General features: G+C 37.9%; 1 protein-coding gene across 1 annotated transcript in view; it reads right to left on the bottom strand.

The window, feature by feature from the left end:
• Positions 1-16,565, bottom strand: part of NBAS (NBAS subunit of NRZ tethering complex) — a 160,696-nt gene that overhangs the window by 66,295 nt on the left and 77,836 nt on the right. The window contains exons 39-40 of the mRNA XM_086875837.1: positions 12,362-12,438; positions 11,687-11,824 (exon numbers count right to left, since the gene is read on the bottom strand). Coding sequence (XP_086731963.1) covers positions 11,687-11,824; positions 12,362-12,438 — 215 coding nt within the window. The remainder of the gene's footprint in view (positions 1-11,686; positions 11,825-12,361; positions 12,439-16,565) is intronic.

Genomic DNA, 16,565 nt, shown 5'->3' with positions numbered 1-16,565 from the left:
ACAGCTGCTACACAATTCTCTGTTGGTTTTTGAGTCCTTTGGCCAGTTAAAAATTGTTCTTAGGAGTCCAACTCCCCAATTTACCAGATTATCTTCTCCAGTACTTCTAGAGAGATGTTTGAAAAAGATCTTTCTCTCTGGTAATCATGCAGGAAGGTTATTTTACGTGTATACACTGTTAACATATGGTAAGTTTCCAGAGAAGCCACCAGAACTGACCCAAATATATTACACCCTTAACTCAGAAGCCTCAGCATTGCCAGGGGAAATCCCTCAGGAACGCCCTGCCAATCCATTTCACTTGGGCGAACATTGTATTTGTGTGGACACAGGCCTTACTCAGGAATTAAGAAAAAAAAAAAAAATGGAGGGAAAAGAAAAAGCACACATCACTTTAGCATAACATTAATTTAATTTCATGCTATTAGATGTGATTTACTCAGCACAGGTCAGGTTTCCACCCCTGTTGCCCCACTAGTCATTACCAGTAAGCCCCAGCAGGAATTCAGGGTCCATCTGAATAAATGTTTTAAAGCAGTTCTTTTTTGACCACCCTCTGGAAGTGACATCGGTGAAGCCCTTCAATGTATGTGCCACTGTAATAGTATAAAGGCAACACTGGTTTTAAGAGTAAATAGGAGATTTTGATTTTGGAATGCCTTCATTCTTATGCCTGAATTAATCTTCAATTTTTGGGGCTTTTTTCCTGGCAAGCTTTTGGCTATGTCTTTTTCCTCTTCCAATCTATTTAAGACTTAATTCTGTCATTACATAGTCTACACGTCAGAAACAAATAAACAAAACAAAAAAATGTGTGAGCTGTAATGCTGTTCCTCTCCTGCTCAGGAAGTAGCAATAATTTTACAACTATGGCAATACTAATAAGAAAAGAGTAATAAAATAAAAAAAATGTAAAATAAAACATTCTACTGTGAATACTTTATCACTGATGTAGTATTAGATCACTGTAAGGCTGTTTGGCTTGCTTACTTCTTTTAAGACCAAGAATCCATCCAATTGTTCTTAAAAACATATTACTCTTTTGATTCTGTTTTCAATGTAAATAATCTACAGCCTGCAATACAGAAATAAGCAGAAAAACTGAGCAGAAAAACTGCTTCGATCAGCAGAGGCCAATCTGTTCACAATCAGCTCAAAGACAAAACTGACACTGGACCTTTCTGGACTGAGGTTGCGAAGCACTTCCATCACATTTTGGACTGCAGTCTTTTGGCAATGGTCAAAAGCTGCCACTGTGGTCAGCCACAGAAATCCAAAGGGGGAGGAAGAGGACATGTTCCCTTGTGCCCAGATCCCTGTAACATCTCGTTTGTTTTACACCATTTTAAGCAATCCTAAAAAAGAAATCATGCTCCAGAGAGTCACATACACCAAGCAAAATCCTCATGGTTAGCAAAACAAGGAGATGACAGCACATGAGAAAGGGTGACCAGGGAGCAGGGTGTAACATTCCTGCTGCAGACACACTTGTACTTTGCCCATTTCCCTGCCTCTGCAGTTGCTGCCCATTACCAGTGCAGCTAGGAAACAAACCTCACCTCTAAAACACATTTATAATTCAGAACTGAGAGCTGTAGCAACTTGTAGCAACTGCCACAGTCCCTGCTGCAAGAGATTCAATGTGCTACAAATTTGATGGAAGGGAAGGCAAGAAAAAAAGAATGAAGCAGATAAAACAATAATTTTCCTCACATACTGAAGCAGGATAAAAGATTTACACGAATGAAACAGCTCACTCAGGAACTAAAATCCTGAATGTGCCTGTTCACTCAGGAAATATACTCCATCTCTCCACAGGACAGCTTCCTTCATTAATTAAATTAATGACACTTGTCTTCAACTTAGAAGTTGAAGTTGCTACAATGTGAATCAAGAGTACTTTAACTTAGATACCCCATCACATGAATTTAGGGTGGCCAACCTTCTGTATCACAGCTGTCTCACATCTGATCTGCCCAAAGCAAAACATAAAATGTATGGCTAAAATGGAAGACCAGAACATCTCAGAAATAAACCTTTACTGTTACATCACTCAACTGCGAGGACATCTCAACACTATTGCGCTTCCACTGCTACAGCTACATGTATTGTGTGGCAACAGTTTTGTTCAGGATCAGCTTTCACAACCATTTTTCAAATGGGTATAGGAAGCAGCAGAGCTCATCATTCACCAGTGAAACCACACCAGGTCAATATAAAATAATACCTACCAGAATAGCTACCGTAAGCTACAAGATGCATCAAGTTGTACAAACTTATTTAGAAAATGAAGTAGACAATCAAAGGTGACTAACAGCTTTTTGAAGCCGTCTTACCCTAGCCAAGTGGCTTTATATTCTCTTTTACATTCCTTTTCCAAACTGCTGTACCTGTTTTCTCCAGCCAGTGAGCAACATGGATTTTGCAGGCAGCCTGCTTGAAATCTGCTAATTATCTATTATTAAACCTATAAGACTTACATAATTAGCCATTAAAAATATTCTATTTTAGATTTAAAATCTTAAATCATCTATCAGAAGATTTTGTAACATACTCTAATATCTCAGCTATATTTAAGTATAATGGTTTTAAAGCCTGTCCATACACTTAAAAAATGTTTCTGACCACAGTATGGTACACAGTACTGCAAGCAAGATATTTCCTACTGTATTCAAAACTTTATATCTGGATTATGTAGATCCAGGAATGCAGCTGTGGACTTAAAATTCCCTAGCCTCTCTTCCTACCTTTACCACAGATTTCATGCAGATGTCTCTTTTATTCCAAGGACTGAATGTTTTACAGTTTTATTCCAGATGTATAACTATAAACAAAAAAAGCTACTCCTGGATTACAGCACTGCTGCAGGAATTAAAAAAAAAATAAAATTAAAAAAATGCAAGAAGCTGGTGTTCAGTAATAAAACAAAACTAACTGGAAATATTGTCCAGGCAGTTGTTTCTATAGTTAAGTGACTTGTGTTTGAAGAGTAGAACAAATTGCTCTAGTGATCTATTTTCACAGAATCACAGAATGGTTTGGGTCGGAAGGGACCTTAGAGATCATCTTGTTCCAAGCCCCTGGCCATGGGCAGAGACAGCTTAAACCAAACCAGGTTGCTCAGAACCCCATCCAAACTGGCTTTGAAGACTTCCAGGGATGGGGCATCCACAGCTTTTCTAGGCAACCTGTTCCAGTGCCTCACCACCCTCACATTGAAGAAGCTTGTCTTCATATCTAATCTAAACCCACCCTCTCTTTCGGTTTAAACGTGATCTAAACCTGACCTCTTTCAGTTTACAGCCATTCTACCTTGCCCAGTCACTACATGCCCTTGCAAAGAATCCCTCTCTTGTAGCCCCTTCAGGTACTGGAAGGAGCCATGAGGTCGCTACACATCCCTCTCTTCTCCAGGCTGAACAACCTCAATCCTCTCAAACTCTCCTTGCAGGAGACGTGCTCCAGCCCTCTGAGCATCTCTGTGGCCTCCTCTGGACCTTTTTCAACAGGTCCATGTCCATTTTGAGGCTGTGGGCCCCAGGGCTTGATGCAGCACTGCAGGTAGGGTCCCACAAGAGTGAAGGGGCAGAATCACCTCCTTGCCCTGCTGCCCACGCTGCTTTTGATGCAGCCCAGGACACAACTGGTTTTCTCAGCTGTGAGCACATGTCAGCGGCTCATGTTGAGTTTCTCCTCAGAAAAACATTGCTTTGCTTTGATTTCTATCAACTATTCCAACAAAAACGAGGAATAATTTGACCCAGGAGTAAATGTTTTCATAGGTTTTTTCCTATCTTGTGTTCTCTTACAGATTTTCTGATTGATAAATCAGGTTTAGGTAGAAAAGTCTCATCATTTCATCTGACAGCTCTTTTAGTGAAAATAACACATATAAAAGGTTAACATGTCAATGGAAAGAACATCTCTGAAAATAGAAAATTACTGCATGGTTTTGAGTGAAGTGCCTACTAAATTCATAGCATATAATTCATTTCCATTTGCAGTTAGCATTATGCTCAGTAAATAAGTGCCATATTTTTGTTAATTATCCTAACCTTCTGTGTATCTCCCTTTTGTAAAAAAAAAAAAAATCATTGTGCTTTCTTTTTAAATAAATGAAACCATTGATTATTCTTTCAGAAGATCTCTTTAATCTTGACCTATATGGTAGCAACTGCAGTCATATACAGACTCTGGGCTCTGGGACAAGCATACACACTTACTGTAAAACTTTACTGCAGTATTATGCAATTTCAGTTTAAGTACAATACTGTTTCTTTTTAATTTGCACAGTTACTTGATGGGGTATGTACCAATATTTCTGTATCTTACTAATTTAAAGGCTGAAACCTACATATCCCATGAGCTTCAAAAACACTTAACTTCCTCTTCCCTGACAGCTATTTAACTGCCAGTAGTCAGACATCTTTCATCCTAACCCAAGAGCACTGCTAGCACTTGAGAAGTTCAGGTTTCTAAGTGACCACCTTACATTATTGGGATGTATATTTTCATTAGTAGTATTAGTATTTTCATTTTCCTCAGCTAAATACAGAGGCTAGCATTTAAAATCTAGCATTTAGCCTCAATTCTCCAAGATAAAAAAAAAAAAAACACCAACCCAAACAAACCAACCAAATCCAACTAACACAACTGACCAACAAACCCACCAGTAAGGAGTCAACTCAAAAACAAAAAGGGATGGAGAAGCCTACTCTCACACTTGTTGGAACTTCAGCAGTTGAAAAGTAATCTATATTGCCAACCCAGATAAGTACAATTTTGCTAAAATATTCTTTGCTATTAGATGACTAGCAAATTTCAAGCAGGCTGCCTGCAAAATCCATATTGCTCACTGACTGGAGAAAACAGATACAGAAGTTTCGAAAAGGAATGTAAAAGAGAATATAAAGCCGCTTGGCTAGGGTAAGACTGCTTCAAAAAGCTGTTGGTCACCTTTGTACTGTTTCCCAGAGAGGAACAAAACCCTTCACGAGAAGGAAAAGCATTAGCACTTATCACAGCTATCTCCCTTGCATGAAAAATCACAACTATGTCTCCAGAGAAACTTGAGCAAGCTAAACCTCAACCCTCTGCTGAAATGAAAGGCTAGTTTGAAGATCCTCTTTTCTAAAAGAAAATTTCTGAATAGCTGTCTAAAGAACAACACTTGCTCTGCTTTCAGAAGTAGGATTTGACAGAATAGCTCATATGACCCTTGAGAAACAGAAATAAGCAAGAGTAAGCAACACATTTCATAAGTACACTTTATCTTGAAGAAATGAAACAGGGGCACAACAACTGTTTAACAATAGGTCTTTTCTGTGTCACCTAAATATTATTTGGTCCCAACTAAGAATGGCAATACTTTGTCATGCTTTGTGCTTAACAAAGAAAGAAGAGGATCTGTGAAACACTGGCTTATCTATATCAAACACATCACAAACAAAAGGAACTACTTGTCAGAATCTGGCTGCAATGTCCCTAATTACTGTATTAGTTTTTCAGGTTTCATACCACATGTTCAAAACTAACCACAATGGCTGGTACTTCAGGAGAGCTTACTTGAGCTGTAAGCCTTTCAACACACCATAGTTTAGTAGTTCACAATTTTTGTTACCTTAGATATTCATTAATTTACAAAATGTGCGATTATGTGTTGAGACATCACTGAACAATAAGCAAATCAATGAGGAAAACTCACAAAATATGACAACCTAGAAAGAAAATTATAAGTCCTAAAAAAGCATCAGGAACATTGTTTCATAAAGAATGTAAAGCTGATAGAAAAAGTTCTGGAAAGTGCTCAAAAATCAGGAAGCCAGCAACAGAAGTGGCAGGATCCCACAGAGAAAAGGTGTGGAAGAAGCACTCATGGGTATGTCCACAGCGGTAGAAATCACGAGATTTTTGTGTCAGCCCTCACTGCTGAAGGCATGGGGAGAGAGCTCAGAGGAGCTATGTGAGCTAGATGAATCTGGAAGGTGTCAGCTATGCGCTTGCACACCATGACCAGCTGGCATTCATACCTCTGAAAGAACACAAATGTGTTAAATGTTAAAATGTTAAATGGCAGGCCAAGGTGCATCAACAAACATTTGTAAAAATAACATGCCAGAGTACAAATTCCATCTGAAAAAAATAAGATGTAAAAGGGATCTTCATAGGGATTGTAGCCCAGCAAGTCAAATGTCCATCCCCAGTAAGACAGCAAATTATATAATAAATAGTAAGGCCACTGAGCATTAAGAGATTGATGGGAAAAGATCAGCATGGGCTCTGTTCACTGGCTGGAGGGCTATGAGGCTAGCAAAGAGCACACGGACAAAGGGAATCAAATACACAGAAATCTTGCAAGATACTTTCACAAGTTTTCACACTGAAGTCTAGCCAGAAAGCTTAACTTATTAATGGATTGGAAGAATTGTTCTTTCACTAACTGAAATCTGGTGAAACAGGAGATACAAGCCTGGAGATCACTTTTCAGAGAGGAAAGAGTCAACAGCAAGTCCTGCAGAGGCAGGTTTTGAGATCACTTTTATTCAGAATCCATTACTGATGATCTAGAGAATGATACTAGGGTCTCTGAATTCTACCCAAATCAGCTGTTAATCTGCCTTGTAGTCCCATTCATGGTGCCTTCTGCCACTGCCCTCCTTTTCCCTTGTTTTCCTCTCCATCACAGACTCTACACACACGAAGGAAGACCAATGGGAGAGAGAATAGCAAAACATAAATTCAAGGAATTATACACTCATCTCACCCAGTTTTGCTTTTCTAACTATCAGGTATGCACTGGACTTGGAAAAAAGCATACCTCAAATTAAACAGACTCACCCACCAAGTGTTAATGAGTACCAGTACCTGAACAGGTATAAGCAAGCACTGTAGGATATGAAATACTAAGAAGTATTAGGCAAAACAGCAGTATAAAAGAAGTGGAGCAACCCAAAGACCAGCAAAGAAAGTTAACTTGATGCAGAACATACAACAGATTTCCAACAGTGAAATAATGGGGGAAAATTACACTGCCAAATGCAACTTGTTAGTTTTCAGCGTCACAAATAAAACAGAAAGAGGGGCTGGAGATGAGGGCTTGAATCAGGACTTAAAACCCCCAAATTTTAAGTCCATCATAGGCCAAAAATAAAGTGCACTACCATTTTACAATCTACAGCTATCCATTGCATTTATGAATGGAAAGCTGAATGTCCAGACAAAACAAAACAAGACTGTATGACCCAGTTTGTCAGTTTTGTATGTTAGTTATGTACATGATGTAAAAAACATCATGTACGTTAATCAAGTTGAGATTAAAAATATGTATATTATCTCTAGTAAGCTGAAGTCATAATTTAGGAATGTGACAGGATATGAAAACCAACATGCAACCATTTAATAAGCATTCCAATAAGAGATTTAGAGATTACCTCACATGTAGAGACTCAACCTTTAGGTGCACTAGGGTGCCAGGTTAAAGCCATTAAGTCCTCATGTAGTGTGAGTAATACATCTGTTATCAGATGCAGCAGATCTGCCTCCCTGACTTTTTCCTGTATGCAGCCTTCTTATATAATATTTATTTCAATTTCAAATTAAGTCTTTATTTTCAACATCCTATATTTGGAATATTACATAAAGCTGTAGCATATGGACCATTGCTGGGAGTTTTAGTTCTCTGGATTCATATTTATAATTTATACCAGCCTCATACAAACAAGCAACAAAACATCTTGGGAGCCAGGTCAAGCCAGCAGAATGAAATCCTGACAGACCAACAGAAATTTCTACACATTTCATCCCAAGTTCAGAGCACTCCCCTTTTGACCTAATTCTGCCTCTTAGAGATGTTGATAGAGACCTTCCAAAGCAGTTAGCAACAGAAAAGGGAAGTAGCTTAAGTGCACAGAGCACAAGTTCAGTGTACAAAAGTGCCCTGTCATATAGTGGCTAAATACATATCAGGCTGTTTAACTGTGTGGAGCTGAACTCCCAGCTTCTTCACCAATTCCAGGCAACAAGACAAGAGAAACATCACTAAGGAGAATCTCTGAGCTTACCAGTTCAACATATCGTCAGTTGCAATGCACAAAAGGACAGGAATCAAACTCACCTTCTTGAATGAAAAGTAACATATAAGGGAAGAAAACAAAAAAACTAAGAATTTTCTCCTAACAGCAACTTTACTCATCTGCTATTGAGTGCAAAATTCTTGTTCCCCTATGCAACTTAGCAGTATTTGTTGGGGCTGTTATTTGATGCTCCAAGAAAAAGCTTGCCCCCTCAGCTGAGGTCAGGAACATAATCATCTTCAAAACAACAGAAACACCTCAGCAACAGAGTATTAGCATGAGGACAGGAATGTAACATTTTAATTAACCTCTAGATAATTAAGCATTTTCACTCCCTTCTAGAGTAAATAATTTATTCTGGTCAACTATCAGATCACCAGGATAGGACAAATGAGGAGATAAGCTGCTAACAAAAAGAATTACCCAACAAAATTCTTGATCAGTTGTACAGCCTTTCTTCTTGTTCATCAAGACTGGGAATTAGTGAAAGGTGAATCAGAGTGGTAGTGGGGCAACAGCCTTGATGCTGTGCAAGCAAGGCTCAGCAAGACCCGAAGCAGGCACATTACCAATCCTTCTAGCCACAAATGCAAAAGCACAGCACCACAGGGGCTGCAATGAAAAGTCAATCCCATCCTGTTACAGACCTAAACAAAAAATAAATATAGGTCCTCAAAGGGTAATTAGTCTTCTCATACCAGTACATTCCACACACAGTCCATTTCTGGAGATTTTGTTCTGTTCTTCTGACCTTTATCTGCAGTTTTCTTAGGCTGGAGAACTCCTTTAACACAATCCTCAGGACAAGAAAGTAATATAGCTCAGACGCCTTAAACTGTGACTGTTATGTTTATGTTATCATAACAACTAAAATTTGAAACCGTCTTGGGCACAAAATTTAAGCAATACTTTACAGCCAAATCCCTTTATTTGTTCTTAAAGCATAGGAATAATTTCACCAAGAACTGAAATTATCAAGAATATCTCCTTTTGGGCATCAACAGTACAAAAAATTATAGTGAGACTTTCTGACAATTTATGATTCTGGTTTGATGCATAGATATTAGCTGTCAGTATTTCACATCACAACCAAAAAAAAAATAAACAAGCCTTCATACAACGGACCCAATCATTCCTTCAAAATTTCTTTCTTGACTAACTAGCAAGTCTTGAAAGTATATCCTATCCAATGGAAGAGGAGCTCCTGTTGCCCATTATCTTTGTAACATTATGCTCTGACATTTCCATTCTACCGACATTTCTCCTGTTCCGCCACAAGTACTTATGAACTCTTTTCAAACAATGTCATTTTAAAATGAGAAATCCAGGCTGTGCAGACTTTTCCACTATACAGTTTCCTTTAAATTCAGATAGTTTTCCAACTGTACACTTGATTCACTGGACTAGAAAAATCACAGCTACTGTGACTCAGATGCTAGCAGACAGAAATAAATGCTCTATGATCTTGAGGATTCACCTTTTGAGCATGTAGCTGAAGCGTCCTATTAACATCATTACTGACCATGTAAAGAGTGAGAATGGGGAAAAACAAGGATTGGCTATACACCTTCACCCACAAAAATGCACTCACATACCTTCTAAGAATGATGTACAGCTTTGAGGCAGGTAAAGGACCTAGGGGTGCACTTCTGCTTTCACAAAGAGTCACGAGATAAAGGTGATACAAGCCTCCAGTGACATGAGTAGGAAAACAATCTACTACGGAATGACACCTCCAGCTGAGTGTAACATGTTCATAGAAGTTTGAGATCCATTTTCTTTTCCTCCCACAGAACTCTCAGGGAACACAAAAATAACCCTCAAAACCCATGGCTAGATCTATTCCCATTGACAGAAACTAGAATGGTATTGATGAAACCAATTTGCAGGTGGACCCATTCTTTACTACCAGCATTTAAGATGTAAATTTAAACAGACATCTGATTCACCATATAAATTGGCCATTTAAGTCTAGGGTTTTGGTTTGGGTTTTTGGAAAAAAAAAATTGCATTTATTTTGGTGAAAAGTATCTGTTTCTATTTTTTGTTTTCTATTTCAATGACATTCCTTCACTCAATACTCTTGGAATGAGTAATAATGAATTATAAATTAGTATTTGCCAATGTTGTTTTCTTACTAGAGTTTTGGTGGGTTTTTTCCATTTTTTGCTGTGCTCTTCACTCAATCCTCTTACATAATTGTTTTCAAAAGCCATTGTTTAAGAGTAGCTTAAACATAGAACCTACTCTTTCTAGCAAACAACTTGAAATCCAATATTTATCACAGTCACATACAGCATTTTACCAAGATGGAACTAAAGATCGGCCAAAGATCAAATCACAGTTATGAGAAAAACTACATGGTGCCACTGCTAAGACTTTCCTTAATAAATGACAATGGGAGTACAAATAGTTCTAACATCTCTGTCCTCATTCTTATAACTTATGCTTTCCAAAGGCTTCTTAGTTCTTCCTGTAAAATAGGACTGCTTAAAAAAACTAAAGTAAAAAAAACAAAAGAAAATCACAAAAACCCACAAACTTTTTTTCATACAAGTTGTCTTGCAGCAGAAAAATGTACAGACCCAAAGAAAGCTTTTTAACAAACATGACTTAATTCTTCACAACTAATATATTTTGCAAGCTCTACAGTTGTGGGCTACATTTTCATTTAGCATCTAAGCAGAAGACAGTAAAATGAACATCTCAGCAGGAAGATGAAAGGCTTCCTAATTGCAGAATTGGGAGAATATTAAAACAGGCTTTCTGCTGTAAATCAGGAGTCATTCTTAACACAGGAAAAACCAATTCTCTCACGCCACAGTGGTGATTACTTCATTTTCAGAAAACTTGTGACCAGAAGTGTTCCTTTAGCTGCAGTTTAGCGACATGCTGAAACCCAAACGGCCCAGAGAGTTCTGAACAGAAAGAAAGAGCTGGTATAAATTCAGAAACGCTCTCTTGGAGCAAATGAGAGTTTTTATGAAGGTACCTCAGTAAGAATGACAACTGGTGCCCTATTAAACTTGTATGTTACCTCTTCCATTTAGTACGGACTTCACCATCAAACTGCTTTAACCACCGGCAACGGAGAATGGGAAAAGTAGCACCATTCCAAAACCAGAAACTCATCAAAGGAAATAAAAAAATTCCTTAATGAATGAGGATGAATTTTCAAAACACCATACATGAACTGAAATACAACCTTACACACCTTAGGGGAGGCTATGGAAACTTTCTAAAAAGTACTGTTCTTGTTGAAATTGACTCTTCACTTTTCCTGGGAAGTACTACATTGCCTTGTACATAGTATTGCAAGGTAACAGAATAGGTTATACTCATTACTGCTCAATGCCTATAAGCTACATTGAAGACTGATAGCGCTGTTACCTAAAAATGACACTTGATGCTGTGCTTCAAAAATTCTTCCACATATTGTGAAGTACTTGTTTGTTTACAGCACTGTAGAATAATAATTATGCGTAACCCAACAGGCTGCTCACAGTGTAAGTCAGATCAGCTCCTTAACAGGCTTAACTCATGTACTGGCTTTATAGAATAGCTTTTATGCTGAACATTAATGAATGTGGCTTTAAAAAGAAAAGAGTACTAACCCTGTAGAGAGGGTGGCATTTGTCCTTGAAACATGGTGCCAAACGAGCATAGATCTGCAGGCTATAGTAATAACTTGCCAGCTGGAGAGATAATGCAGAATGTAATTGCTTTTCAAAGCATTTGTTGGCATCTACCACCTAGAAGAAAGAAAGCATTAATTTGAATGAAAGAATTAGCAAGCATACAACATTAAGTGTACAAACTTTCTAAAAAGCTACTTGCTGTCATTTAGAAATAGCTCTGACTATGATTTTCTGGCACAGATGTAAATCAGTAACCCACACACATAAAGATAATTGTACATTATGGTAGTTTTTTCCCCTTGCACAACCACTAACCAAAATGTTTTTCCAACTACACTACTGCTGCTTCTATACCACAAGGTTATTATCCACATTTCTGAATTAGAATTGTCAGTCTGGTGGCCCAACTTCTATTTTAAGTAAGAAAATGTGTCTTTTCACCAGTGCCATGCTCAATGGACCAGCCAATGGCACTTGTTCAGTTTCCTTTATATGCACCAGCCCAATCTGTAAAAATGTGTATTAAAATGAATTCAAACACTTAAGATTTTAAAATCTTAAGGAAATTAAATTTTCTAATAGAATTCTGAATGCTATGAATAGTCTTTCCTGGCAAACTTGCCTGGCAATACAAAGCCCCTATCAACGTACCTGTGGCAATGCAAGCAGGTAGGCAAGAGACAAGGCTGCATCCTTTGGTAAAGCATCATTTGCCAGCTGTAGCAGAACTGCAACACAGAGGGAGCAAACACAAAGTCTGGATTACTGACCATTTGGCCTTGAGAGCTAGCAAATGAAATGCTTTCAGGGCAACTATATTTTATTAGACACTAGCTTGAAGCACTCCAGACACACTTAATTAAACACTTATCAGCACAATCCAGAAAGAGATAATGTATAATTAAACTGCAGCACAGCTTCACCTTAACTTCCAGGCAAAGTGTTTGATGCATTAACCAAAGCAGAATGAGACTATGGAGCAACAGATGCTAAACAAAGCCACCTGTACTGATTTCCAAGAACTAAATATTTTGCTTGCAATATCAAGGAAGTAATGTAATGCTGTAAGGGTTTGAAGATACCAAGAAGAGGAATGGTACAAAATGTCTTCTCTTCAAGCCTGAGCTCAAATTCCCTTATCACTGAACACAATAAACCATATAGAAAAATTCTGCCTTAATTAAAAATAGAAACAAAAAGCCACAAGTGTCATAAGAAACACCAAAACCAGGTTCTGTGAAATACTGAAAACAAATTATCAGTACTACAGCAACTGAAATAAATTCATCTAAGGATAAGTATTCTGATTATAAACACATATACTTCTGGTAAAACTGACACAAAAACCACATGCTTTTACTACATTATAAATATCAAACTTGAGGAGGGAAGGGTTGTTTCCATCATTGTAGATTACATTATTGCTAATGTTATCAATAACAATATTATTTCAATAGGAAGAAGCTATCTTCTAGCAACTTAACTCTTTGTTTATTTCAAGGAAGTCTCAAACACCTGTATTTCCACATTACGTAATGTATGAATATCAAAACAGGCTTTCTGCTGTAAAAAATCATTCTAAACACGCAAAAAACAATTCTCTCAGGGGCATTCTGGTAAAAACCCAATTACTTTACACACACTCCCCCAGTGAATTCTTTGTTCCAAAGAATGACTTCCAAAAGGCTTGAATGACCAATTACAATTTTCAGATTATCATTAATTTGCAATCAGCCTGAAGTGGATTTGCATGCTGGCCCTCAGCCAGATACAAACACTAAATTTCCATGTGACAAGTCATCACAGAGGCTGCCACATAAGCCTACCCAACAGCACCTATCCTTTATGCTTCAGATGGCTTTTACTGTGCTTCAGACAGCTTCTTGCTGCTGACAGATTGTTTCTGCTACACTCTAAATAACCTGTATGCTGTCCAAGCAAAGACAGTGAGAACTCTAGAAATATCTAATATTAAAATCTTGATGAAGATTGCTGGTTCCTCCTTTAATGACAAGTACACCACCTCTAGTTAAACAGAAAAATAAAAAAGGTAAGGGAAGGAAGAATTTCAGCTTTGCTCTCTTTTCCCTGTCTTTGAAGAATTAATGTTAGTAAAGCCTCCTGAATACACAATAAATTATGGGTTCTCTTCCAACTTAACATCCTCAACATGGCAACTGGCACACTTGCAGAAACTGATCTTCACCATTAGGACAATATTTACAAAGAATGCAGCACCAATACAGGGTCAAAAAACAATGATTTTCTTCACAGTCTTGCATCAAGAGTGACACAATGGCATCCCAAGTGCCAGAACATACCTAAGAAGAACTGCCTCTCATAACTTCTGAGAAAAAAAAAATCCCCCTGTACTGATTCAATAAATTTTCTGCATGCTAGTGTGTTCATGAGAGGGTTTTATGTATCCATACTTAGATGTCCACTTTACATATCCACATATAAACAAATAATTTCATACAGCTTTCTGCCTCCCAGTGAAGCCCTACAGGAATCCTCTGCAGTCTAACAGGGCTGAATTCAAATCACAGGCTCCAGATATTAGCAGGATGACATTTTGTCCTATCATGTATCTTCACAAAATTTACAGAAACCTAATGTCATTTCAGACCACTGCCAAATCTGGAATTTGCCAGAGGGATTAGACTTTACAGGGTTGGCAAACCAGGGAGGGCAGGCAGTGACAAGCAAAATGCTAATGCTGCTGTCTCCCCCTACTGTCCCACAAGCACAACTTCCTCAGGAAAACACAAAAATATTTTTATTTTACAAATATTTCCTCTGCAGGTCTTTATGCCACAAACTTGTTTGAGAGGCTAAGTATTGAAAAAATGGTTCATTTGTGAAAACTGGAATTTCTCAATACCTAGAAAGCTTCATTTCATGTACCATGGATTTTCTTCTGAAAGAAATACAAAAACTGCTTTGAGTCCTCAATTGTTCATTGAGTCCATGATGAAATCTTAATAAATTCAGAAGCATATACTGCAGTTAAAAAGCCATATGTACAAGTAAATATAAAATCACAGGGAACATTAAGGTATTATTTGCTCTAAAACCCCAGAGGATTAATAGGTATGCCCAACTGTCTTGAGTTTACTCTGAGTTTAATCTGGTTACAAGGCCATACAGCCATCATTTCAAATCACATCTTCAACCTCCTGACCAATCCCTAAGGCCCATGGAGAATGAAAACCCCAATTAAAAAGAGATGCACATTAACAATTAATTAATAAATTTAATTTCATTAATTAGTTTAATTAATTAACGGTTAATTAATTAAACAGATTCAGCCCAACAAGTCTGGGTGCACGATCAGCCCACAGCTGAGGAAGGAGTGCTTTACAGGACCCAGGGAGATGAGTGTTACCATTTCACTTGCAAATACTCAGTTTATCACCTACATCCAGACAGCAAGGACAAGGAAAGTCAAGGTCCAAGGCTTGTAACACTACCAAATCCACAAAAGCTGAAAAATATCTTGAGGTTTATTACAGAGGTTTTCAAAGCCAGACTGAATGGGGCTCTGAGTAACGTGGTCTGGTGGAAGGCATCCCTGCCCATGGCAGGGCTGAAACGAGAGGATTTTTAAAGTTTATTCCAACCCAAACCATTCTAACTCAACGATGATGCACACAGTCTGTGGGGAAAGTGCTTAGCCAGTCTCTCACACTGCACATGGCACTGTCATAGTAAACAGTCTGATGCCTACTCCAAGGTCTCCTAAGACAAGGTGCCAAGTACAATGAAAATTTCTTTGCTAAATTGTATCTCCCTCCAGGTTCTTCAGTTCTTTTGATGGAGCTGAAACCTGCTGCTGTAGCTGTCCTAGAAGACAGCTCGAAGCAAACAGCTGGGACTCAAAATTGTCAGAAAAATCAACTGAAATCTGCTATGGTTGCACTTACTAGACCAGTACAGTGGCTGACACCTCATATTAGCATTCAAGTTTTGTATGGCAAAATCCTCCAAAAAACATACAGGAAGCCAGAAAATGATAAAAATGCAGAGTCGTAAGTGGGATTCATATCTGTGTGGTTTCTTAAACTTCAGTAGTGTGCTATCAACATGCACATTTTCAAGCTGCACAATCCTGAACGTGTTAACTCATTATAAAGACTTTCATGAGAATTGACAAAGCAAAGCTTTAAGGAGGGGGAACAGGTGGGATCCAATACTATTAATCCAGGGCTAAACACATCACAAATAGCAAATTATTAATCCAATTATTTGCAGAAAGCTATGTTACACTTATGTGTAAAAACAGTTCACTGGCTACCAAAAGGTATAGTACACAGCAGTCCAGAATAAAGCACCCCATTTTTCCAAAAGAACTTTGTTATAGAGCACAGCTGGAGGGATTCCTAAGTAAAACTCTGACTACAGAATAAAAGTGGTGGAAGAGAAGCATTAAATAGTAAAAACATTAAGCTGTGCACTTAAGAGGAATGAGACAGATGCTCAAAAACTGAAGTTAAAATCTAAAATTTCTTTTCTTCTTCAAGCAAAAGTCTCCAGCACTGAAATTTCCATCTCAAAAGCAGCAAATGAATTGTAAATAATCAGTTCCAATTACTCAAGTTTGAGCAGGAACTATTACCACAGATCTGCCAATTAAATAATTTTCCTAAGAAAGCAATAAATACTTTTTAATCCTTCCCCCCTGCCCTTTAAGACACAGGTATTAAAGCTAAAAGCCTATGGACATTCAGCATGTAACAAATAAGATTTTAAGTACTGATTTTAAAGGATTTTTCTGCATTAAGACAGCATGTAAAGAACAAAACATTCACACACCCAAATTTATACAAGCTGCTGCTAACGTTTTCTGATTTAC

The sequence above is a fragment of the Cyanistes caeruleus genome, chromosome 2 (genome assembly GCF_971803275.1).
Source record: "Cyanistes caeruleus chromosome 2, bCyaCae1.hap1.1, whole genome shotgun sequence".
Taxonomy (NCBI): Eukaryota; Metazoa; Chordata; class Aves; order Passeriformes; family Paridae; genus Cyanistes; species Cyanistes caeruleus.
Note: the sequence above shows the minus strand (reverse complement) of the source record. Positions and strands in the feature narration are given on the sequence as shown.